Below are 25,990 nucleotides of genomic sequence, written 5' to 3' on the forward strand. Positions count from 1 at the left end.
TATTAAAGATTCCACACCGTGGGTTCTGTACATTAATATCTTACTTAGTGGGTAAACCAGTTTCTTCTCTCGTCTACATCTGGAAGCTTCCTTAAGTAAGTGTAAACAGAGATGTGTGTGTGTGTGAGAGAGAGAGAGAGAGAGAGAGAGAGAGAGAGAGAGAGAGAGCACCCAAACCCAGCCAAGAGCAGTTCCACTAGTATAAATATTCCTCCAAAGATATGTATAAGAATGTTTATGGCCGGGCAGTTGTGGTGCATGCCTTTAATCCCAGCACTTCGGAGGCAGAAGCAGGCAGATCTCTTGAGTTTGAGTTCAGCCTGGTCTATGGAGTGAGTTCCAGGACAGCCAGGGCTACACAGAGAAACCCTGTCTCGAAAAACCCAATTATATATATATACATACATATATGGTGGCCAAGGGTGGTAGTACATGCCTTTAATCCCAACACTCAAGAGGCAGAGGCAGGAGGTTCTCTGTGAATCCAAGGCCAGCCTGTTGCTCCCAAAGAGGATGCTCTGAGATTATCACAGCCAAGGTCACGGAAGGTCACACAGCTCTCAATCTGGCTAAAAGGCAACACTGCCATATGGGCTGGGCCTAGTCCTGCTGCTAACTGATTCAGGATGAGTAAGAGGAATGTCTCCCACTGTGCTAATAGCTTTTTTGTAGGAGAATAGAGTGTGCCTTTTAATAAAGAGCAGGTGGCTGGAGTTGGGGGCAGAGGGGCAGAAAAGAGACAGAAGGACAGAAGCAGGAGATGAGTAGCCTTATATTATACAGATGTCTCCATGTCTTTATTATTGAATTCCAAGGGGGACCCTTGAAAGCTCCCACAGTAGGTGTGTGCTTTCATGCCGACCTTCCTGCAGTTTTGAGGTTCGCAGACAGTGGGGCAATGACAATATTGGTTCTCGAGAATGTATTCCCACTTTCATAACTTGGCATTGCTTGTGTTCCTAGCAATAATTTTAAAGGTGACTCGGGTTACATACCAGTCTATCCCAGAGCAGTTCTTTACCTAGGCACAACTCTTAAAACCCCCTCTCAATTCCTCTTTTTTTTTTTTTCCAAGACAGGATTTCTCTGTATAGCTCTGGCTGTCCTGGAACTCACTTTGTAGACCAGGCTGGCCTCGAACTCAAAAGTCCACCTGCCTCTGCCTCCCAAGTGCCGGTATTAAAGGCATGTACCACCACTGCCCGGCTCAATTCCTCTTTAGGTGCAGTGGATTAGGAAATAGAAAAAGAGAATGGTGTGTGTGCGTGTGCGCACACACACATGTATGTGAAATGACATCCACACAGCATGTGCACCTACACACACATTAGCACACATGTACAGTCAACATATACATACACACAATCAGCACACACACAGTCAACGCACATACACACACACACATACTCACACAGTAGATTGCTCCTGTGAAGTTAAACTGCAAATTGACCTCTGATCTCCACAAGTACAAGGCTGTGCACACATACACACACCCACACCTACATGTATCTGCACACACAGTGGGTTTCAAACCCCCCTATGAGGCTGAGAGCAAGTCATGGGCTTTTCCCTGGGCTATGCGTCTCCAGATCAGGAACTACACATTTAGGCTCCTGTACTCAAAGATTTCAGGTGCCAATCTTGTGAAATGGGAGGTTGTGAGACTTCATTCCAGCCTTCCCCTTCACCCCCAGAATAAAAAAGCAGATAATAGACTAAGGCAGAAAGTTTGAGTTCAGTAGTTCAGAACTAGCCCGGGCAACACAGCAAAGAGGAGTGTTAGGGGAGTGGGGGTGGGAGAGAGAGAGAGAGAGAGAGAGAGAGAGAGAGAGAGAGAGAGAGAAGAGACTGCACTGTGAAGTTAAAGCAGAAATTGAGAAATTGACCTCTGCTCTCCACAAACACAAGCATGCATACACACTCACACCCTTCAGCAGAGGCTGAAAAGTGTACAAATCAGATGTATGTAGCACCCTGAGTATGGCGCGGATGGCACACAGGAAGGGGTGAATGCCCTGCACAAAGGAATCACAGTTTCCTTCTTAATAAACACTGGCTTTGCCAAAAGAAACATGGGCATTGGCTACACTTCTGTCACCAGTTTGCAAAGAGCTCTACACAGGTGTCAAATGTTATTAAACCCTGTATTAAAATACAAAGCACCTTCAATCATTTAGAGCTCAGAGACTCATGGTTTATAATAATAATTTTAAAAGATCTGAGAAAAGTCAGTTTCACATTTTGTTGCTTTATTTATTCGGTCATTCATTTATTTTTCTAAGAGGCGCTTGAGGTCAAATCCAGATGCTTCCTTCATGCATGCAAGGCAAGCACTGTACCTCGGAGCTACACCTCAGCCCCTACTCCATTTAAAAGGAAATCTCAACTGAACCGGAAACGAAGGCCCCCGACATTTGCCACCTACATATTGATAAGAAGGTCATTAACATTGATGCGGAACACTGTCTACTTCCTCTTTGGGGTACACAAAGAAGGGGGTGCTCTTCACCTCTACCTCCATGCACAGTGTCACAAATCCCCGCCTTACAGGCCTTCGTGTTTGCCAAGTGGGATTTAATAAACGTTTCTGAGGTTCTGGGCAGACCAAAGCCAGAACAATAATCTCTGCTTTTGAGGTTATGAAACTCAGGGGTAAAATTTCCAGATTGAACCCTCCTCTCTCCCTTGGGATTTATTTTTAACCCTGAACATTTTGCACTAGGTGAGGACTTCAGCTATTTGACCTCCCTCATCTTGTCTCGTTGTGGAAGCAGAGATCAAAGAACACAGGCGTTTTCCCAAGACCTGCCTATTACAGAGCATGCTGCCTCGGACTTAGTTCTTTGGGATCAGGGCAAAGGAACTGGAGATCTGCTGATTGTAAGAGTTCTTCCCATCTGCCTGTAGGGATGCACAGCCCTGCGGGGAAATAAATAACAACCTGGAGAAGACACATCGGATGCCTGGGCACCGGTAGCACTCAGCAAACTGTGGGTTTAGTATCCAGCACGGAAACAGCATTTCCATAGACCTAGTTGAGGGCTGGAAGAAAAGGTATAAACATCTCTCAGCAGCTGCCTGTAAATCATGTGGGGAAAGGACAAGTCCGTGAGCATTCAGAGAACAAAGACTCCCCACATTCAGATAAGAAGTCTAATAAACATGCTTATTCTCAAACAGGCATAGCATTTCCCCAGAAAGATGGTGGGCTGATCAGGGTGGTTACTTCCTGGGCTAGAAGAGATGGCTCAGCAGGAAAGAGCACCCCCTGCGTTTCCAGAGGACTTGGCTTGGCTTCTCAGCAGTCTACATCCAGATGCTAAAGCTCCAGGGCATCTGATATGCGACTGGTTCTTCACGGTCACCTGCACTTGTGTGCACACATGCATGCTCATATACATAATTCAAAGTCTTTTTTTTTTTTTAAAGATGGTTTTATCCAGAGCAAGGATTTGAATTTGCAACAGCAGCTAGGACAATCTTTTTTTTTTTTAATTGTTGTATGATTATATTATTGACTAAAACTTCATGATTTGTTTCCAATTTAAATCTACTAGGTTTTGTTTGTTTGTGCATTGCCATTTTGCCTGCATATATGTCTGTGTGAGGGGAGGATATCAGATCCCCTGGAACTGGAGTTGCAGACAGTTGTGGACTGCCATGTGAATGCTGGGTGTCAAACCCGAATCCTCTGGAAGAACAGCTAGTGCTCTTAACCACTGAGCTATCCTTCTAGCCCAAAGCTACTAGTTTAAAATCCCCACTGTTTTGTAGGGTTTGGATATGTGTGTAAACCCAGGTAAAGCCCTCTAGCGCCTGGAGTCCCCAGTGCAGTGCACCAATATTGGCTATTACTGCTATAGCCAGCAAGGACATTAACTATTACCTACTTAGCTTCTCCAGGACATTAGTAGGGGAAGATGTGGACCCTGCCAAAGACGGCATTAATGCACTGTGAATGTACCTCGTTCTTCCAGACTCCTGATAGTGTATAAGGTTGATGGATGGGGTGTCGGGGAGGGACAGTAAAATATTGTCTGTCACTTGAATTAATTTCAATATATCTTTTCTCTCTTTTTTTCCATTTTTAAGTTTTTACATATTTATCAGAGGGAAATGGACTTGTAAAAAAGTTTTCTCATTGTATATCATTCATACATCACTTTAAACTTTTACCAATGTGTTGTCTGCTACTGTAATTTCTTCTGCATGTGTGCAATTGAGACCATTGTTCCACAGGAGGAAAATACCCTCCGGTGCTTATTTGGATAAAAGGTTCTGACCCCACTCTTTTGTTGTCTTTAAGTATTTCCTAATATGTTGGGCAGTTTTTGTAGGTGAGATCTCTAGTGTTCTTAAATCATCGTGTTTTTTTTAAATATTTAGGGAATTATCATGACTCACCGAAAGGTTAAACACCTTTTTACATCAGCAGGTCGCTACACTCCACTGCACTGGAGGCTGCTTCCGGTTCCTCTCGGGTTTGCTTTGCTTTGGTTTTTCACATGGAGGTTTAAGGTCTTCAGGGTCTTTCCATTTTGCCTTTTACTTGTTAGACGCTGTGCTTGTTAGACGGTGCAGTATCCTACTAGAAGCTACGGTTACCAGAAACCGCCAAGCCTGCTTGTAAGGTCACTGAGAACAAACCCACTACTTGGAGGACTGGCACTGAGCGCTTCTGCAAAGGGCAAGTTATGTTACTTGTGCCAGATGTAGGTCACGCAGTTTACACTGTGCGAAGTTCTTGTGGGGCATCGCATCCTCATGCAATGATCTTGTATCTTCGCCTTTGTCAAATATTTGGTCACTGAGTGGAATTCTTGGGGGTATGGTCTGGCAGCTTAAGTGGGTCATGGGTACCTGACCCCAGATCAAGGTCAGAGGCCTGCTATTGGACAAAGGTCAGTGTGCAGACGAGCTAGCAGCGACCTCAGTATTTTTTCTTATCTTACTTCGTGTTTCCACCCATCTAGGAGACCAATCTCGACTTCTCCTCCCACAGGCAGCTTCCCAGCTAGACCCTGGCCTGATTCAAAGGCTGGTGGGCGTGTTCCCTGCCTGAGGCCATGTGTTGGACCTGGCCAAGGCTGGGGAACTCTAGCTGCTGTATAAAGAGACCAGCAGCGGCCCAGCAGCACAGACTTTGCTGGGGACAGCTACCCTCCAGTCCGCGCTACTCACTACACCGGAAAGATGGCACCGGTTGCTGGCAAGAAGGCCAAGAAGGTGAGTGTGCAGGGAGCCGGAGAGAGCTCTCAATACACCATCAGCTGGGTACCCCCAATATCAGCAAGTGCAGAGAGGTGCTTGGAGCCTGGCTGTGGCCCAGCATCCTTCTAGTTGGCAGTGTTAGGTCAAAAGGGACACTCAGAACTTTGAGTTCTGACTGGGGGTTCTCCTATTCTGTATGGTCTCTGGCCCTCCTGCACTTCTGGCTCCACGTTGGGCCAATCTGTGGAGTGATTGCCTTCTGGACACAAGGCACCCCCACAGCCACTTTGGATGTCAGGGCGCTCCCTTCAGCCCATCAGACTCAACCCTTCCTGAGTGCAGCACCCCTAAAGACCAGAGAAATATCCCAGAGAAGCTGCTCATGGATCCAGGGGTGCAATTTCCCACAGTGGGAGTTGGCTCTGGCTGGTAGCTTGCTGGGTGCAGGAGGGGCAGGCAGCTGCAGAGCCCGCCTGACTGTTTTAAGGTCTCAGAAACGAATAAGTAGAAGGGTTTTAAGACGCTGAGGAAGAACTGTTCACAGAATTCTAAAAAGCAAAATGCCTGCTGGACAGTCCAAATCTGACCTTCAGTGTTAGGGAATGTAGGCGTGGATGGGGAAGAGATAATATACTTGGATCTGATATCAAGCCTAGGCACACAAGACCCCAGGAGGTGGCTGGGAGACAGATGGAGCCAGGCTGACCATAACCCTCAGCTCTCCCCTGCTGGGAAACCACCTGAGTGTGCCCAGTTTGTAAAGGGACAAACACCAATTCAAAAAGACATCTATGGGAGGGGGAGGAAGAAAGTTAACCCTGTAGAAATGTAAACACCATGGCCCTGAGGGAGACTGCATGCCAGTGTGTGAGAAGGGTATGTGAGTCAAGTAAGGTTTCAATTACTGCCAGTCCATAGATTTACTAAATGATGTCCCCTGAAGACTGCAAAGATGGCTTGTCACACCACACATACAACACACACACACATGCCTTCTTTGGTCCCATTTGTAAAACCATGGATTCTAATCCACTCCCAAATTCAAGCTTACAAACGTCACCAGCCTCTCTACTAGGAGCTGATGGGGCATGGATGAAATCCCAGCACTCAGGAGAAAGAGGCAAGAGGTTCCAGAGTTCAAGACCAGTCTAGGTTACACAGTGCTACAATGTCTGAAAACACAATACAGTGGGGGGAGGGGCAAGATGGGGGAATTTTTACAGTGGGGGGAGAGGCAAGATGGGGGAATTTTTAGAGAATTATCAAGGACAGAACTGAGTGGCATAAGGGTACCTCCCCAATACCTCTGTTTCCATATAAATGTTAGAACGAGGGCTACAGCTATACAGAGAAACCCTGTCTCAAAAAAACAAAACAAACAAAAACAAAAACAAAAAAACCCCAAGGGTTATAGTATGCATTTGATATGACAAGGACACTTATTCATTGCCAAATAAAATCTGGATAAAATACAAAGAACAGCATCTGCAACATTTTGATATGCATTCTGCTAAGTTGTCCAGGCAAATATATGCTTTAAAAGAATAAGCTGATGTTAAATGTGTTCTTTTAATAGTTCACACACACACACACACACACTAAGCTTTTCATAGCGCATCTCACTGTTTAATTTAGAAACAACAAAAAATTCCGAGATTTAGGGAATTAAAAGCTAGTAGAATCTAAGTGTATGATGACATAATCACTCCACATGATTAGCATGATAAGGAAATTACCCCTATTTCCAAAGATCAGATTCCTGGCTATGCTGTGTGCTAAAATATTGTGTACTAAACTTGAAATTGTGTTCAATGAGATATGTTAATTGTCACTGTGTCACTATTTGCACTGGAAATGAGTCATAGCTATTTATAGGACCATTGTTTGTGTGATATATATTTATATTATATATGCTATATAGCTATATATCACTATCACATGCATATATTTATTAATTTATATATATACGTTTAATTTTAAATGTAGTATTTAGGCACATTGTAATCCTGATATATATTTGAATTTCAAAGTTCACATGAGCAATTCTGTATCTTTAGAGTTGTTTATTAACTCACAGACTTCCAGGCTTATCCATGGAGAGTGTACATCCTCATGGGATTTCCAGCTCCACAGGGAAGATGCCAATGGGTTCTCTCTGAGCCCTTGCAATCCTAACGGTGTGGGGTGGGGCTGGGGAGGAGGAGAGTTAAAAATGAAGGAGGCTCTACGGAGATACAGAGGAATTTTATTGCAAAAGCCTGTGGTCCCTCATGCTGTTTACGTGGCCTGTGTTCTCTTCACAGTTCTAAAGAGCCACCGGTTTGGCAAGCAAATAGGATGTCACAAAAAAGCACGTTCCAATGTATCCCCCAGGGATGTCACAATCGAGCATATTCCAATGTATCCCCCAGAGTTATTCACTCTCCTCTGCAGAGCTGCCCCACCCTCCCCCACCTCTATTTAAAATCAAATCTAAAAGCCACTCAAGGATGAGAGAGTCATTAGGACCTTGGATAAAGTATGTAGAGACTCTTGGCTTTAATTTCCCATTTCTAAAATCAGAGAGAGAGAACTTGAACATCAGGTATGTTTAATTTAAAGTTCATGATTCTTAGAAACTGCAAAAACAGTTGTACTAGTAAATTACTTTCCATCCTATAAAAACCCCTTTCCAATTCACAATTCAAAATTCATCTCCTGCACCTGAGCGCAGGGAAAATCGTACCACAGCACTAAAATGGCGTAGCTATGGAGCATGGCCCAGAAATCATCTCGTGAATGCTATGCCTGCCTCTTCCCTGATCTTGGCTCGGGGTACCGGGTGTATATTCTTACAAACTCCTGGGTGCATGACAGATCTGTCATGGCCAAGAGTGCCAAGAACAGAAGCCCATAAGTGATTTGTCCACCTCTGATCTATCTGAATCAGATGTCTCATGGCTTCTTAGTCTTCAAAATACCATACGGCATTCTGTGCTACCCCAAACTCTGACAGTGTTACCCCCCCCCCAGGCTATTGATAGAGTAAGAATATCAGCTGTCACCCTTTAAGAATGTGTGCCCCTCCTGTGACGCATCTCAGAGGAAGAGTGCTGGCCTAGAGTCAAAAAGACCCTGGGTTAAATGGCCAGCACTTCTAAAAGAGGAAGAGGACGGGCTTTGTCAGAGTAGCTATAGGGACAATATAGTATGCATTTTATACGGAACCGAAGGAAAGGAATCTAAGGGTCTCACCCCCCCCCCCAGATGATAAACAATTAAGGAGTTTCAAATCCTAACTGCCCTAATTTGCTCATTCACTGTATATGTGAGCTGAATTATTACAATATACAAATGGAAACTATGTGCTCTTTTTTTATTCTGCTCAGGTTATAACCCAGAGCCTCAAGCATGCTAGAAAAGTGTTTTACCTCCGTGGTCTACCAGACAATAACTTACCCTGTGTACTGAAGACTCCCAGGCTCTGCACACACCCACAAACCCAGCACATACACACGATCGTGCCAACTTCTAGTAGCTGAGCATTCTACCGTAAACTAATGTATAAAATACATATGCACCTTCCTGACGTTGATGCAAAAAACACAACACTTCAAAGGGACGGGGCAGTTTATTCGGGAGTTACTCTGAGTGATTAGGGCTCAGGAACCAAATTCCATGTTCCTAGGTCATAGCAGTTTGATGATTACCATCCGACAGCATTCGTGGCCCTTTGGTTGGTTGGAAACTGAGGCTCTGTTGGAACATTCCAGAGGATTTAACCTAATGGTCACAAAGATGTACAGAGGAAGACTATGTGCCGTTGGGGTTCAAACACATGCCAAGATTGGCTCTGGGTTTGCAACATTTCAACCCCTGCAGATCACTGAAGCTCTGATGAGCCAATCGGCCTCACAGAAGGTGGAAACTTTCACTCACACCAAGGGTGCTAAAGAAATTATACTTCTCAAGAATATACTTGCAAAATCATTAAAAATAGAACTTGACTTTGAAACTCCTTTCTCTCCCTCATCTGTAAATTCAGGGGATCTTAGAACGCTTAAATGCCGGAGAAGTTGTGATTGGAGATGGAGGATTTGTCTTTGCACTGGAAAAGAGGGGCTATGTAAAGGCTGGACCCTGGACCCCAGAAGCTGCCGTGGAGCACCCTGAGGCAGGTTGGTACACGCTCCATCCTAAACTATGATGATGTGTGCTATGTTGAATGAACTGTGAGAGCAAACCACGAGACAGGTGCATACCTGCAATGTTTACCGTCCCTGGTATTGATCCTGGGCACTGCCAACCATCAGTACAGACTCACATGCTGTGAAGCATAATGGCTCTCTCTGCTTCTGTCAGTGACCCACCCACCACCTGGCTCCTGCCCTTCACTTTGGATGAGTCTAGAACTTGGATCACTGTCTTTTTCTCTGCCACTCTCCCACTCACCAGTCTTCAGGGTTCATAGGGACAGTCCACTCAGCAGTTTGCTAATGCCTAAATCTCCCCAGGGACTTTTCCCTTCGCTGTGCCTCAGCCACCCACCCTAGAATTTGCCATTACCAAAAGATGTCCTTCTACAGTGTGCAGACAGCAAGCCCCTTTGACACTCTCCTCCTGTCTTTCTGCTCCCTCTCTGTGATTCTCCTCCTCCTCCATCTCCTCCAGACTCTCCATCTTTTGTTCTTGCCAGCTAAGTCTTTTTCCTCCATGTGTCTGTCCTTCTCTCATACACTTTATGATCCGTGGTACCACATTCCATCTCTCCATTGTATATTTGACAACTAGTCCAGCTCACTCTGCTGTAGCCCAGGCCATTTGCAGTCAGGAATCTACCTGCTCTATACAAATCCCCGTGTGCCTTATTCCCAAAACACCAAACACGGGTGACCAGGAAGGAGTAAGCAGCACCTTCCAAGGCGGAGGTCTTTGCAGAGTCTCAAGCGAGAGGGAAGCATTGTTCTTCAAAAGGGAGGATCTGGGACTGGAGAAATGTCTCTGTTGGTCAAGTGTTTTCTCCTCAAGCAGGAGGACCTGCATTCCACCACCCACCCTACACACACCCTGGAGAGGCAGAGATGGGAGGATCCCTGGGGCGGGGCTTGCTGTCTAGCCTGTCTAGCGGAATCAGTGAGCTTCAGGTTCAATGAGAGACCCTGTCTCAAAAACAACATATAAGGTAAATCAGAAATACACTCAGTATCAGCCTCTGGAGCACGCACACTCGTACGCTCGCACGCACGCACTCATTCATATACATAGCAGAGGAATGGACGACCTCTTCAGCCCAGAGCATTCTGGGAGGGATCTGCCTTCTCAGAGTTCTTGGATGAATCTACTTATATACTTCACCCCTGTCTTGAGGTCCCTTTTCTTTCTTTCTTTCTTTTTTCCTTTCTTCCTTTCTTTCTTTCCTTTCTTTTTGTTGGTTTGGTTTTTTTTTTTTTTTTTTTTTTTGGTTTTTCGAGACAGGGTTTCTCTGTACAGCTCTGGCTGTCCTGGAACTCACTTTGTAGAGCAGGCTGACCTCGAACTCAGAAATCCGCCTGCCTCTGCCTCCCGAGTACTGGGATTAAAGGTGTACACTGTAGCTGTCTTCAGACACTTTTTCTTCTTGCTCTGGCTCTGCTTGCTCAGACCCAAAGATTGATTTATTTATTATTATGTAAGTACACTGTAGCTGTCTTCAGACACCCCATAAGAGGGCACCAAATCTCATTACATATGGTTGTGAGGCACCATGTGGGTGCTGGGATTTGAACTCAGGGCCTCTGGAAGAGCAGTCAGTCAGTGCTCTTAACCACTGAGCCATCTCTGTAGAACCCCAAGTGTAAATAAATATTCTTATCTGAGCCTAGTTCCTGAGTCCCGGCACAAAGTCTGTTGATGGTACCCAACGGTAGATATAACATGGCCCCAACCGCACTCATCCATCTGAAAAACTGTCGCTATGAATGCTCTCCCCTTCAGAAGCAGCCACCACAGTTCACCACGGGTGAACATTTTAACTGTGTCACCTTGACAGCCTGTCAGGAGGTATCAGTGGGGGAGGGTGAGCACTCATTCCTGGCGTGGGAACGCTCACTATTCTGATCGTTATCATGATGATGTTGCGTTGATCTGGTCTGGTCCATCAAGCATGGGTCCGGGCTTACCCTTCTGGGAGGTGCATGCTTTTCAAGAATGAATGGAAACTCCATGACACTGAACCATTTGGTCTCATCTTTTCTGCCACAGACTGAAATCCCATATGGCACCTGGCTCTGCCAGTGCCCCCTCTGTCAGCCTCAGCTGACTCTGCGGGAGTCAGGAAAGACAGATCTGTGACACATCTTTCCTGGACCATTCTTACAGGATGGTGGCTGTTTGCCTTTTAGGGGGAGGTAAAAATAAATGAATATTTAAAACATTGATGCTGAGGGCTGGGGATGTAGCTAAGTATTAGAATTCTTGCCTGACATATCCAAGGGCCTGGGTTCAATCCTTCCCACTGTGCAAAAAGAAAAGAACAAAATACTCATGCTCCTAGTGGAGGGATGATTGGTGGCATGCATATTTTATGCACATAAAACAGTGAGTCTACAGGTGATTTTTTTTTTTTTTTTTTGTAAGTTTGACTGAGTGATAGCTAGAATTGACAGAGGCCCTGAAGAGCTTTCCTACAGGCTGGACTTGATCTGAAACATTTCTTGTGAGCAGAGCAAGACCTGAATTTTCAGTGCTGGAGGGAGACTGAGAAAGGAATGGATGCTGTTAGCCACCCACTACCCCACCCCCAGCCCTCACATGATGACATGCAAACCACACAGGGACCAACTGTGGGCGTGGCTTCTAGAGTCCTGAGGACTGCAGAAGACTGCTTCTATTATTGTGTCTTTGCTGCATGTTACACAGTAAAGGGGGCCCTAAAACGAGCCCCCCTAATCAAATACATTGATATTCCACCTGGCCCCCATACTGGGGCTTGAACTAAGGGCCTCACACAGGCTAGGCTTGTGTTTTAGCACTAAGTTACTTCTTCAGCCCCAAAATAAGTTTTATTTATTTGCTTAGTTTTGAGATGGAGCTTAGGCTGGCCTGAAATTCTTTTTGTTTTTTTTGTTTTTCTAAGACAGGGTTTCTCTGTATAGCCCTGGCTGTCCTAGAACTCACTTTGTAGAACAGGCTGGCCTCAAACTCCAAAATCCGCCTGCCTCTGCCTCCCGCGTGCTGGCATTAAAGGCGTGCACCACCACGCCCGGCCTTTTTCTTTTTTTTAACATCAATATATATGACTACTGACACTAATGTTTTGTGTTAGTTCAGGTCACATTTGGCTCCCGAGTGGTATTTCTGCCAACTTACATTCCACAGGAGAACTGTCTTTGAATCTGTAGGACAGTAGTTCTCAACCTGTGAGTCTTGACCTCTTTGGGAGGTCAAACGACCCTTTCAGAGAGGTCACCTGACACCATTGGAAAACAGGAATATTTACATTATGATTCATAAAAATAGCAACAAAAAAACTTTATGGTTGGGGAGGCACCATATCATGAGGAACTGTATTAAAGGGCCGCAGCAACAGAAAGGCTGAAAACTGCAGAATGTGCTTCGGGATTTCAAAAACTTAGATTTCTCAGCTGGGCAGTGGTGGCACACGCCTTTAAGCCTAGCACTTGGGAGGCAGAGGCAGGTGGAATTCTGTGAGTTCTAGGCCAGCATAGTAAATTCTAGGACTGCATAGTAAGATCCAAGAGAGGGAGGGAGAGAGGGAGGGAGAGAGGGAGAGAGAGAGAGAGAGAGAGAGAGAGAGAGAGAGAGAGAGAGAGAGAGAGAGAGAGAGAGAGAGAGAGAGAGAATGAGTTCAAAGTAAAGAGATCCCATCAGTTACCTTGGATCATTGCCCCATAGGAAACTCCATGAAAACAGACTTTCTGTGTTGTAGAATGTATATGTATGTGCACACACACACACACACACACACACACACACACCCTCTCCTCCCAGGATGCTTTCATGGGTCTTCTGGAAATCCACCCATAGACGACCTTAGTGGACTTTCTGGTGATAAATGATGCCATCCTAGTGCCTGGGATCCCAGTCTGCACTCCTAACCATTCTAAGATTCCTCCCTACTCACAACTGCTCTGTGTGTGTTTGATAGACAGGAACTCCCCATGGGTTGTTTTCATTTAATTCCTGTGCTAATTAAAATGAGCTTTAAAGCTTAGATGTGTGTTTTAAGCTCCTTGCCTACTGAGAGCTAAAGTTTCCATGATTAAAATCATGAAAGGGCTGGTTCCAAGCTTGGGAAGCTATTTTCTCAAATACAGAAGCTTTTTTTTTCTTCTTCTTCTTGTTTGTCCATTCACTTAAAAACAGAAACACAGGTTTCCATCTGAGTTCTAGGCACTCCACAGAGGCACGGGTACAGCTCCAGCCTTAGCCTCTATGTTCGGTGTCCCAGCTGTTTTCCAGGTTTCTGACATAGCTGCCCTTGACTGGGTTTTATAGGCCCCTGACATTTCAGAACTCCCTGCAGAGCTCGGTAGGATTGCTGGTTCGTTCCTTTGCCTGGCTAATTCCCTTGACAAAACAAACAGCAAGTTTCTCATTTTATAAGATGAGTGTTCCCCATCTGTCTTATGCATGACAGTTCTCAGGAAGGCTGGAAACAAGAACCAACCAGGGAACCTTCAAAAGGACAAAAACAGAAGACAAAAAGTGATGCCTGAATCTTCCCCCTAACCCCCAAGTAAGCCAGAATATCTGTGGGGTTGACGCACCCTCAAATCCATCATTTTTAGAAAAGCATGCAGGGGACTTGACGAGCTCCATAGGGTTAGAGGCAACACTTTAGAGCCGAGTAGTGCTCTTTAAACTGAACACCGGTAACTATAAGGGAAACACATACTTCTTCTTCAGCCATGAACGTGTTTGCACTTGCCATTCATTCAGGGCTTATAGTGGGAGCAGCGGCAGAAGCTGGAGCAGCAGCTGGGGCTCAGATATCACAAGAAGGTGGCCAAGTGAACCCCCAACATGGGGAGACTCCTTTTAAATCTCAAAACCGGCCCTCAGTGACACACTTCCTCCAACAAAGCTGCACTTCTCAACCCTTCCTAAAATAGTTCCAACGACTGGAAGCCAAGTATTCCAACATGAGATTGTGGGGGGCATTCTCAGTCAAAGTGCCACAGGATTCTTTCTCAAAAGAACAAGCAAAAAGCACTAGGTTAGGAGAGGGAGTGAGGGAAGAGTGGGGGGGGGGTAGCTGGAGGGGGCAGTGAGCAGGATGTAAAGTGAATAAGCAAAAAAATAAAAATTAAATTAAATTAAATTAAAAACCTAGCAAAAGCCACTGGGTTAGTCCCAGCTACCACCTAAGATTCAGAGCATGAACTGTGGGTACCAGGCTAGTAGGCCATTCGTCCTCTGCTCTAAGGTCCTCTTTTCAACTATATCGCCTACCACCTTTCCAACATCCCTTCAATGTCCCAGGTAGATTCCTGTCATTTCCCCAAATGCCAAACCTGATGCTACTTTGTGTTTGCTAAGGCTGTTCCACTGCGGGGGCTGCGCTTCCTCGCCTCCATGCAGTGAGAACCTGGAATCCTTCAGCTTGCAGCCCAATGGCTTCTCTTCCCATTAGAGAGCAGCTCATGCAGAGCCCACCCACATGGCACTTAGGTCAGATATCCTTGGTGGGTCATAACATTTTCCAAGGACAAGACAACAGAAAGTTCCCCCTCCTGCTAGTACTTTCCAAGATGAGCAAACTAAACCAAGAACACAAGGAGCCTGAGAGGGGCGGGGAATGCAGCACCATGAGCCCTCTCCGCTCTAATCATCCAGCTATCTAGTCATGACAGCTTTGAGGAAGGTTCCAGGAGACTCAGGTTTCCCTCTCCTTAGGCCCAGACATGCAAATGGCAAGCAGCTGGACCGGCCATTTTGGTGTTTGTTAACCCCTAAGCCTCTTGAAAGTGTTGCAGGTTGGTGAATGGATGAGTGAAATCATGGCTTTGCAAGTTGGTGGATGAGTGAAATCATGGCTTTGTAGGTTGGTAGATGGATGAGTGACATCATGACTTTGCAGGGTGGTGGATGGATAAGTGACATCATGGCTTTACAGGTTGGTGAATGAGTGAAATCATGGCTTTGTAGGTTGGTAGATGGATGAGTGACATCATGACTTTGCAGGATGGTGGATGGATGAGTGACATCATGGCTTTGCAGGTTGGTGGATGAGTGACATCATGGCTTTGAAGGTTGGTGGATGGATGAGTGACATCATGGCTTTGCAGGTTGGTGGATGAGTGACATCATGGCTTTGTAGGTTGGTGGATGAATGAGTGACATCATGGCTTTGCAGGTTGGTGGATGAGTGACATCATGGCTTTGTAGGTTGGTGGATGAATGAGTGACATCATGGCTTTGCAGGTTGGTGGATGAGTGACATCAGGGTTTTGCTTGTGTGCTCTCAGTTCGTCAGCTTCATCGGGAGTTCCTCAGAGCTGGATCGAACGTCATGCAGACCTTCACTTTCTATGCAAGTGAAGACAAGCTGGAAAACAGAGGAAACTATGTGGCAGAGAAGATTTCTGTGAGTACCACCCACCCACCAAGGCCACTACTTGTGAAGGGCATCACAGACACTCCACTACTCAAGTTCCCACAGAGGAAAGCTGGAACTTTGTTCTTTTGTTTGTTTGTTTGTTTGTTTTGTTTTGTTTTTCGAGACAGGGTTTCTCTGTGCAGCCCTGGCTGTCCTGGAACTCACTCTGTAGACCAGGCTGGCCTCAAACTCAGAAATCCACCTGCCTCTGCCTCCCAAGTGCTGGGATTAAAGGCGTGAGCCACCACGCCCGGCGAACTTTGTTCTTTTACCAGAATAAGAGGCATGTGACTCAGGTTTGTGCTGCACTCTTTAAAATTAACAGGAAGGCATTGGTGAAGCAGATTAAATCGACAATGAGTCCTGTCTGCTCTTATACTGCTAAGCAAAGTGGCATCTTTACAAGTCCATACATCTCCCTACGTTTCTGAGACAAGCTCTTAGTATGCAGCCTGGCTGACCTGGAACTCACTGAGATCTGCCTGCCTCTGCCTCCCAAGTGCTGTCATTAAAGGCATGCAGAGTACAGGGGCAGCAAGCTGAGACGCAGTCGCTTCTACCATTGCCAAATCACTCACCCATCAAGGCTGAGATCTGTCATATTTAAAATGAATCGGGAGATCTAAATTCCAAGTCTAAATGACCTGTGGTGATGGGTGTGCTTGGTTTTTTTTTTTTTGTTTGGGTATTTGGGGGTGATAGTGGGTTTGTTTTGCTTTGTTTTTTAAGGATAAGGGGGAGGATTTTGTGGTTGTCTGCAATGTGAAGGGTAGAGCCCAGTACCTCAGACATGCTAAGCAAGAGCCCTCCCCACAAGCTACACCCCAGACCAGGCAGGCTTGTTGGCCCCCTGTGTGCTCCTAGCCACTCAAGAGACTGAGGTAAGAGAATCCTTGAGCCCAGGAGTTAAGGCACAGGATGAGATTCTATCTCAGCACAAAGACAAGCTGGCCTGGCTTGTGCATGCCGTGATCTCAGCACTTGGGAGGTGAAGGCAGGAGAATCAGGAGTTCAAGTACAGCCTGGGATGAATGAGACTCCATTTCAAAAAAATAAAACAAACAGAAATGTCATTGTCCAGGACAGCTCAATCTTAAATGTCTAAATGACTACCGGGCAGGTATTTATTATGGGAGCAATGCACTGTAGTCATAAATTTGGTCATCATCCTAATTGAGTTTTAGTCATATTAATTACAAAAGCTATTATCCATTGTCACCACAATTATTTGCTAAGTACTGATCTAAGTGCAGGTTGGTATTAGAAAATTCCAGCCAGGCAGTGGTGGCATACACCAGCACTTGGGAGGCAGGGGCAGGTGGATTTCTGAGTTCCAGGACAGCCAGGGCTACAGAGTGAGTTCCAGGACAGCCAGGGCTACACAGAGAAACCCTGTCTCGAAAAAACAAAAGAAAAAAGAAAAAAAAGGAAAATTCCAGATTAGTCCGTTTTGTGTAGAAACCATTGTCCTCTCACAGACTGTTGACGATGTGCTGCTGTCTAGATATTACTCCTGTACCTACTGCTGTTCTCACGGTAGGAGTGTAGCTTTGCAGACTGCTCAACTCGATCAAGCATTGATCCACATAACCCTTGCTTCCTGGGGAAAAAAAACAATGACACTAAAAATAAAACTGAGAGGTGGGCGTGTGTGTAACAATATATTTTTCCAATTTCACCTGTAAATTTAGATGTGTCCTCCCACTTACCCACTTTAGGGGCAGAAAGTCAACGAAGCTGCTTGTGACATTGCACGGCAAGTGGCTGACGAAGGAGACGCTTTGGTTGCAGGAGGCGTGAGCCAGACGCCTTCATACCTTAGCTGCAAGAGTGAGATAGAAGTTAAAAAGATATTTCGCCAACAGCTAGAGGTGTTCATGAAGAAGAACGTGGACTTCCTCATTGCAGAGGTGAGCAAGGAAAATCCATTCAGACAGAAGAACCCTTCCTTACTCAGACAGAACCCTTCCTTACTCTCAGGAGGCCAGCACAGGATGCAGTTCAAACCTCAACAAGGAGCAACAATATCTACTTAGCTTTCCAGACCTTTGTCCATCTAAGATCTCTGCAGCCTCTGACTCAGTTCACCTAACAGAGCAGCTTTCAAATCGTTTGTCTTCTATTCACACTAAGAAACTGTCTCTTCCTTCTATTCTGGGTCAAAAATGCTTAGAAACCCAGTTACGACTAGACAGTTCCTCAAATAATAATCAGATTGTATTGCTATCGTTTTGTGGGAAACATGATTAAAGGTGTTCTGCCTTTCACTGGTTTCAGTATTTTGAACATGTTGAAGAAGCTGTGTGGGCAGTGGAAGCCTTAAAAACATCTGGTAAGCCCGTAGCAGCCACCATGTGCATCGGGCCCGAGGGAGATTTGCATGGCGTGCCCCCTGGAGAGTGTGCCGTGCGTCTAGTGAAAGCAGGTAAGACAGATTTCCATCAAGTTGCCACTGGTGAAATGTTTAATATAACATGAAGGAAACACACGCTGTTCATGTGTGCAAATGAGAGGGTGCATGTGGCATTTGTGTGCACACGTGGCGGTCTCCCTCTAGCTCTTCACCTTACTTCTTAGGACAGGGTCGCTCACTGAGCCTAGATCTCACTGATGACCTAGGCTGGCCTCCCCTCTGAGCTCCCAGAATCCACTTCTCTGTCTTGACCGCATAGCACCAGGGCTATCGGTGTGTGCTGCCATGCCCAGCGCTTGTGTGGGTGTTGGGATCTGAACTTAGGACCCATTTAGCCATCTCTCCATAAATGTATGTTTTTAAGGGACAGTAAGATGTCATTCTTGAATCCCCAAACCACATATTCACAGCAGCCCTGTGAAAAGGGTAGTCAGGCATGCTGGAGAGTTAATGTTTAGAAATAAGAAGAATGTTTGGGAAAACCAACAGAAATGTTAGGAGAAGCTGTGTTTTACTTAAACATGTCTCAAGTCGAGGCTCTTTAAACATTAATAACTTCAGAGTTAGTTGTCTCCTTGCCAAAGTTTTCCTTTTCTCATCGGCTAGTTTGCTTCGCTTCATGTAATTGGTATAATAAATCAAAAGAAACTTTGATATGAAATACTGACCACCTAATATATCTTTTTATCCAATTTCTGTTCCTAACATTGGGTTTCATTTCAATTAGGGGAAAGTCACAGGCTGTTTTCTAAACTGTCGCATTTTAAATCCAAGTTATAACTCAGTGTCGGGGGAGAGGGAACACACTTGGTGAACTAAAGACACACTGGTGATTTGTTTAATTTATGGTTCTTATCCACCTCTTGATTTTTCCATAAAAAACAATGTTTCATACTTGCCATTAACAGTAACAAACATTTGTATTTAGGAAGAAAATTGTATAATCCTAATTTTTATGGGAACTATAAAATGAGAGGGGATAAGTTAGCTATCTTCAAGATCAGCGGGGACTCTATCATTTGCTGTATATCTGGGAGGTGGGCTGGGCCTGCCGGTAGTCCTTTCCCATCATTTTTCTGGCCTTTTGTATCCTGTGCTCCAATTATAGGTAGCCTCATTTACATCATTTATCTGTTTCCAATCCCTCTCACTAGACTAACATGCATGAAGGTGAAGATTAGGTCTGCTGGGCTCAGCCCTGAGCTTTCTGTGTGGGACAGTGCCTAGCGCATCACAGATCTTTAACAACACCTGTCTAATAAACCCAGTCCCTCTTCCAATGCTTAGCTCGAATTCTACTTCCATGAATCTGATGGGAGCATCTCTAGCCCCTAAAACACATCACTTTCTAATTACACTACTCATTTAAAACGTCTTTTTCTATCTGTGAAAATGTCGGTAGGTCAGATGTAATTAGGTGACGCCACACTAAACTTACTTGTGCACGGATCTCCACTGTAGGCTTCTCAGAGTCTTTAGCATGTTATTGTATCTTGTTATACAAGAAGGAGATGTGATGTGGCTATGTGATGAATAGCCACTACCTCACATCATCCATCATAAAACTGTATGTTTATGGGCCAAATCTTGGCAAGCCCTGAGCTAAAATATAAAGTCTGTGATGTCAGAGAGCAAATTCTATTTACATTTCCTCTTACAAGGAACCCTACATCTATCAAGTATCTAATAAATAGCCAATATATAACTATCAATCAGTATGGCTACAATTAAGGAAAGAGAAACTACGGGTACTCCACATTCAAGATCAAAGTCAAAAGGTCAAGATTCAGATGAGAATGGGTGTGGTCCACACCCATAACCCCTGTCTTGGGAAGGCTAAAGCAGGGGGATTGATTACAGTTTGAGATCAGCCTGGGCTACAGGGTGAGACTCAGTCCTACAAAAACTCCAAGTGAAGATGTTAGGTGAGCAGAGGTAGGGTCTCTCTCACAGAACCTGAAAGCTATCTGTTAGGTCAGGCAGGATGGCCAGCAAAGCTGCTGGGATTGGCCTGGCTCCATCACCCCACGACAGACACCCAGTGCTGTGCTCACAAGCTTGCAAGGTGATGCCAGCAGGTTGGCGCTGGGGATTTGAACTCAGATCCTCTGATTTTCACAGCTCACCAGGCCACCCCCCGACCCTTTACTGAAAGTTCTTAAGTTCAAAATGACGAAAGGAAGCACTATTTGGGAATCCTCTCTTTTTAAGAGGGCAGAACTGTTAGCAGCATCCTGTCTCTCTCTTCAAATCTACAGGATGACAACATTTCCAAAGCCATACCTAACGACGGTCACGTCACAGCTGGGTATCCTGACTCCAGACACAGTTAAGGACAGAATGGCTACAAACATCTTTTTAAAAAATGAGACATCTAAAACATATTCTGTCTCATTAAATCAAACATCACAACAACAGATTTCAGAAGAACACATTAGGGTGCCAGCTCTGTTCCGCTTCTGGTCTGGGAGGCTGACGTGCCAATGAGCATTTTCTTTGATAGGTGTTAAAAAGATGAGTCACTTCAAGTTAAAGGAGTTTTTTGAGATCTTTTTTTCAAACCACTAATCCTGTCACAAAATTCCTTTTTGATAACAGATTTTTAAAACAAAACAAAAAAACAAAACAAAACAACAAAACAAAACAACAATAACAAAAACTTTCCTTAAGTGACTTTCTGTTTTTTGGTTTGGGGGGGGGGGTTGTTTGTTTGTTTTTGTTTTTTGTTTTTGTTTTGTTTTGTTTTGTTTTTTCGAGACAGGGTTTCTCTGTGTAGCCTTGGCTGGGCCCAAAGGGTCTTTGTGAACTTTCTAAACATGCCTGGTGAGAGGGCGCATTTATTCTGGCCTCGGATAACCAGTATAACGCTAAACACAGGTACAATCCGGCAGCTGGGAACATTGAACAATCACCGTGCTTGCCACATAATGTCACACAAGGAAAAACCAACTGCTGAAACTTAAGGGAGAGAGAAAAAAAACAAAGACAAAACAAACCTCTAATAATGATTTAACAAAATAAAAATAAAAAAGACAGAGAACCCAATGCACTCAAGTGACACTTCAATTTTATCCGACTCTTCTGAGCACTTTTCTCAGAAAACATTTCCGGGCTGCTCTGGACTGTTCTTCCTCGCAGGTGACAGAGGTTCTGTGACGGCCAAACGCTGTCCTTCAATTCTTGCTGAGTGCAAGCTTCTGATGGTGAAGGAAGCATGGAACCTGCCAGAATCTGGTGTCTGCCCACACTAACACGCCCCCTCACTTCCAGGCGCCTCCATTGTCGGCGTGAACTGCCACTTCGACCCCAGCATCAGCCTACAGACTGTGAAGCTCATGAAGGAGGGTTTGGAGGCTGCGCGGTTGAAAGCTTACCTGATGAGCCAGCCCCTGGCCTACCATACCCCTGACTGTGGCAAACAGGGATTTATTGATCTCCCAGAATTCCCCTTTGGTAAGACAGACGTTTTTATAAATTGTCTCAATATCTTTGCTTGAGAAATTTCAAATGAATTTATATAGCCGGAGAGTTTTTAATCGCAGGAGAGAAATCACTGTCATCTCTTGCCCCCGAGTTTCTGTCCCTAAAGTCAAAACTCCCTTTATTAGGCAGTGGAAGGACAAACAGAACCACGAAGGGGAACCACAACAACCATGAATTTAAGTGTGAAACCAGAGAGGACAACCAGTGAGTCATGCCTTAGAGGTGACGAAAAGCTGCCCTCTGTGGTGGGTGCACATGCAGAGAGCTCTTCCTGGTCCTGCCTCTGTTGCTGAAGTGTGTGACCTTATTTGTTTATTTTTTAAGTCACAAACATAAGATTAAATTATTTCCAAAGCCCTGCTCCCTCTTAAGAATTTTTATGTTAATTTTGTGTGTGTGCGTGTGCGCACGCGCAAGCGTTGCATGTTTACGAGTATTCATGTATTTACATGCAGAGGCCAGAGGAGGGCATCAAATATCCTGCTCTCTCACTTTCTACCCTTCTTTCTTTCTTTTTTTTTTTTTAATAGCTTCTAGGAAGAAGCTTTTTTGGTTGGTTGGTTGGTTGGTTGGTTGGTTTTTGTTTTTGTTTTTGTTTTTGTTTTCCGAGACAGGGTTTCTCTATCACCCTGGTTGTCCTAGAACTCACTCTGTAGACCAGGCTGGCCTCGAACTCAGAAATCTGCCTGCCTCTGCCTACCAAGTGCTGGGATCAAAGGTGTGCGCCACCACTGCCCGACTTTCTACCTTTCTTAAAGATTTATTTTTAATTATGTATGTGTGTGCATATGTGTGTGTCTGTGTGTGTGCGTGCACATGTATGTCTGTGTATGCATGCACAGTCCAGATCTGAAGCTGAAGCTATAGACTGTTATTTGTGAGCTGCCCAGCATGGTCCCAACACAGGTCCTCATGCCTGAGCAGCAAGTGATCATATTCATTTAGCTATCTCTCCAGCCCTTTGTTGTTTTTTGATTGTCTGTTTGTTTGTATATATATATATATATATATAACTCAAACATAATATTGTTTATTCCAGGATTGGAACCCCGAGTTGCCACTAGATGGGATATTCAAAAATACGCCAGAGAGGCCTACAACCTGGGGGTTAGGTACATTGGTGGCTGCTGCGGATTTGAGCCCTACCACATCAGGGCGATTGCAGAGGAGTTGGCCCCAGAAAGGGGATTTTTGCCACCGGCTTCAGAAAAACATGGCAGCTGGGGAAGTGGTTTGGACATGCACACCAAACCCTGGATCAGAGCAAGGTCAGTTCCTCCCCACTCCCACTGCTTCCCCGATGTCCAATTGAGGCCATGAAAGGTCCCTTGCCACTTCCCGTGTAAAGAGAATGGTCTAACTCCTCCACAGTTTCTCCCTGAGCCGCTTGTAAAGCATCTTCCCAGATGGCCCATGGAGAAGGTTAGGATATATCGCCATTTAAATAGTATGCAAATGTGAGTCTGTGTTCCAGGAAGGCATAGTCCACGAGGTGTCCACTCATGCTGACTTTTAAAGAGTGGTGGTACATACCTTGAAGTAGGTAGGGTAGGCGAATCTCTGAGTTCAAGGCCAGCCTGGTCTACAGAGTGAGTTCCAGGACAGCCAGGGCTACAAAGAGAAACCCTGCTTTAAAAAAAATAAAAATAAATAAATAAAAGAGTTGAGTATAACTCAGGCTTGGGGCAGTTCGGTGGGAAAGAGGTTTTATGATACATATCAAAGCTTGAGAAATAAGCTCCCGGCAGCATTTTAAAAATCAAAAATTGAGTATAGCTTGGCATTAATAATTTATACTAGTGCTAAGTGTTTTTGCGTCACAATTTTCAGAGCTGGGAATGAGTTTTTTGGTATGACAGGCAAGATCTCTCCTCATAGCTCACACTCCACTGGAGGAGATGAACAAGGGAATACCTCTGGTACTGGGCTAGACACCAACAACTAGGAACCTCTGATTTCTGACTCCGAGAGTCTCACAGGATCAAATGGCTCAGAAAATCAATGCTTGGCATGATGTTCCACACTTGTAATCCCAGCACTTAGGGCATGGGAAGGAGAAAGCAGGGAGTTCAAGGCCAGCCTTGACTACATAGCGAGTTTGAGTCCAGCAGGGTCTACCTGGGACACAGACACAGAATAAAAAGGGGAAAGCAACAAGAGGAAGATAAAGTCATTATACGACACCGTGACAGCTTGTGAGAAGTGAAGAAATGACTCTCTGCCAACCAGGACAACATCTTAGAATAGGGGCGCTTGAAAGCTGGATTTAGAAGGCTAAATAGGATCCCACTAGGTAGAAAAGAAGGATGGGCGCCCTAGTCCCCAAAGAGTTAAGCTAAAGACAGAGAAATAGACAAGGAAATTCAGATGACATGGTAAAGTTCAAGTACAGAGAGATGCGCAGCGTGTGGGGGCTCTGAGCTAACAGTCTATGGCAGCAAGAGGCAGAAGGGGAAGCTGCTGCAGCCAGAGCTGAGGTCTGAGGATGAGTTACATTGCCAGACAAAAGATCAGCCTCTGATGGGGGGCACTAAGAGGTGGGAGGAGGGAAGGAGAGGTGGGGAGGGAGGGAGGGCTATAAGTCTAAGAGTGGAGACAGTTTCATAGAAAGCAGACTCCAGGACTAGCAGGGGTTGGTCCATCATCCGCGTGCTCGCTGGTGCGTGACCTCATTCCCAAGGTGATGGGGAGCCTAGGGCAAGGTGAGCTTTTCAGGAGTCTAGCAGATGTAAGAACCAGTGTAGATGCTTTCTAGACGGGCTACCCGATGAGGCCTGAAGCAGGAGGAGACAGTGACAGTATAACAAAGGCGGATGGAGGCAGTGCCCAGCCACGGGGGCCAACTTGTCTCCAGACAAGTTCAGATGTGGCTGCAGATAGAGAGAGCTGCAGAAGAACAGAGGGGTGGGTATGATCAATGGATGTCATGCACGTGTGAGAGCGCCATAGAGAACACACATACACACACATACCACACATACACACACATACCACACATACACAGAGGTGAGAGCACCACAGCAAACACACACACATATGAGAGTGCCACAGGGAACACACACATACACACATGAAAGCACCATCGTGAAGCACATGATTCCCACAATTAATACATTCTAATAAAAGTTCTCTGTGTAGCCCTGGCTGTCCTGGAGCTCACTCTGTAGACCAGGCTGGCCTCAAACTCACAGATCTCTGCCTGCCCCTGCCTCCCAAGGGCTGGGATTAAAAGTGTGCACCACCACCACCCAGCTAATACAAGATTTTAAAATGTGGCCAGGACACCAGGACAGAAAGGTGGTATATACTGGATAGACGATAGCCTGTTTCTAAATTTTAGGCTTTTAATCTCTATGCTTGGGTTCAAAAGAGACCTAAAGGTCTAAGTGGTGGAATGCCTCAGTCTGGATTAGAAAACACATATTCATAGCCAGACTTCCAGAGACTGATAAAGGCTCTGAGGGTATTCTAGAGATCCTGTGTGTGCTGTGGGTGTATCATGGATCCTGATGCGTGTTTGGTTTCCACAGGGCCAGAAAGGAATACTGGCAGAATCTGCGAATAGCTTCCGGCAGGCCGTACAACCCTTCCATGTCCCGGCCAGATGCTTGGGGCGTGACCAAGGGAGCAGCCGAGCTGATGCAGCAGAAGGAAGCCACTACTGAGCAGCAGCTGAGGGAGCTCTTTGAAAAACAAAAATTCAAGTCTGCACAGTAGCCACAGGCAATGGTTTGGGGTAAATCCCTCCATGTCTGGGCCACAATGTGTGCCCGGAAGGAAAGGATAGCTGAAAGTCAGTGTTTGTGTTAATACCAGCCTACACCTATGATTGGCGCTAGTTAGACAAAATGGAATCACAAGTGATAGCATTTTACAGTTACAAAACTATGTTTTAGACATTTACTTAGAAGCAAAGAAAGGAAAAGTCCACAGTAAATCCTGAACAAATGTTCTAAGTACCTGCCGTGTAACAGTCATACAGAAGTCACTGCGGCAAACAGAAAGTCCCCCAGGTGTCATTCCCATTTCAGGTAGGAGTGTAGGACACAAACCACCATAAATGACATAGTAACTACTCAGGGACCATACCGTAAAGGACATAGCAACCGACTTTATCTAAGATGCTTCTGGCAGTGGATCCTAAGATCTTTTGAGCATGACCCTTAGAGAGAAACATCGTATGCACCAGCCCTGTAAAACTTGACATATAACCACAAAGAAGAAACAACGGATCCATTCTGGGGTTTTCTGTTCTGTCTGCTTCCATTCCATTTCATTAATAAAAACGTGCTGGTTGAAAAATC

At 45.2% G+C, this 25,990-nt stretch overlaps 1 protein-coding gene across 1 annotated transcript; it reads left to right on the forward strand.

The window, feature by feature from the left end:
* Positions 1-5,071: 5,071 nt before the first annotated feature.
* On the forward strand, positions 5,072-25,990 carry LOC110307549 (betaine--homocysteine S-methyltransferase 1). Its single transcript, XM_021179785.3, has 8 exons — positions 5,072-5,226; positions 9,236-9,368; positions 15,660-15,778; positions 17,509-17,700; positions 18,068-18,215; positions 21,474-21,656; positions 22,726-22,954; positions 25,217-25,990. Exons 1-8 carry the CDS (start codon positions 5,194-5,196, stop codon positions 25,401-25,403), a joined length of 1,224 nt encoding a protein of 407 aa, XP_021035444.1. The 5' UTR covers positions 5,072-5,193; the 3' UTR covers positions 25,404-25,990.

Source organism: Mus caroli, unplaced genomic scaffold (assembly GCF_978045245.1).
Source record: "Mus caroli unplaced genomic scaffold, Mus_caroli_1 scaffold_15, whole genome shotgun sequence".
Classification (NCBI taxonomy): domain Eukaryota; kingdom Metazoa; phylum Chordata; class Mammalia; order Rodentia; family Muridae; genus Mus; species Mus caroli.

Bases quoted from the DNA above. Each gene is read 5' to 3' on its own strand.
- LOC110307549 (XM_021179785.3), top strand. From the start codon at position 5,194: ATGGCACCGGTTGCTGGCAAGAAGGCCAAGAAG. The intron at 5,227-9,235 runs GTGAGTGTGCAG...CTGTAAATTCAG, and splicing joins CTGGCAAGAAGGCCAAGAAG to GGGATCTTAGAACGCTTAAA. The intron at 15,779-17,508 runs GTGAGTACCACC...TACCCACTTTAG, and splicing joins ATGTGGCAGAGAAGATTTCT to GGGCAGAAAGTCAACGAAGC.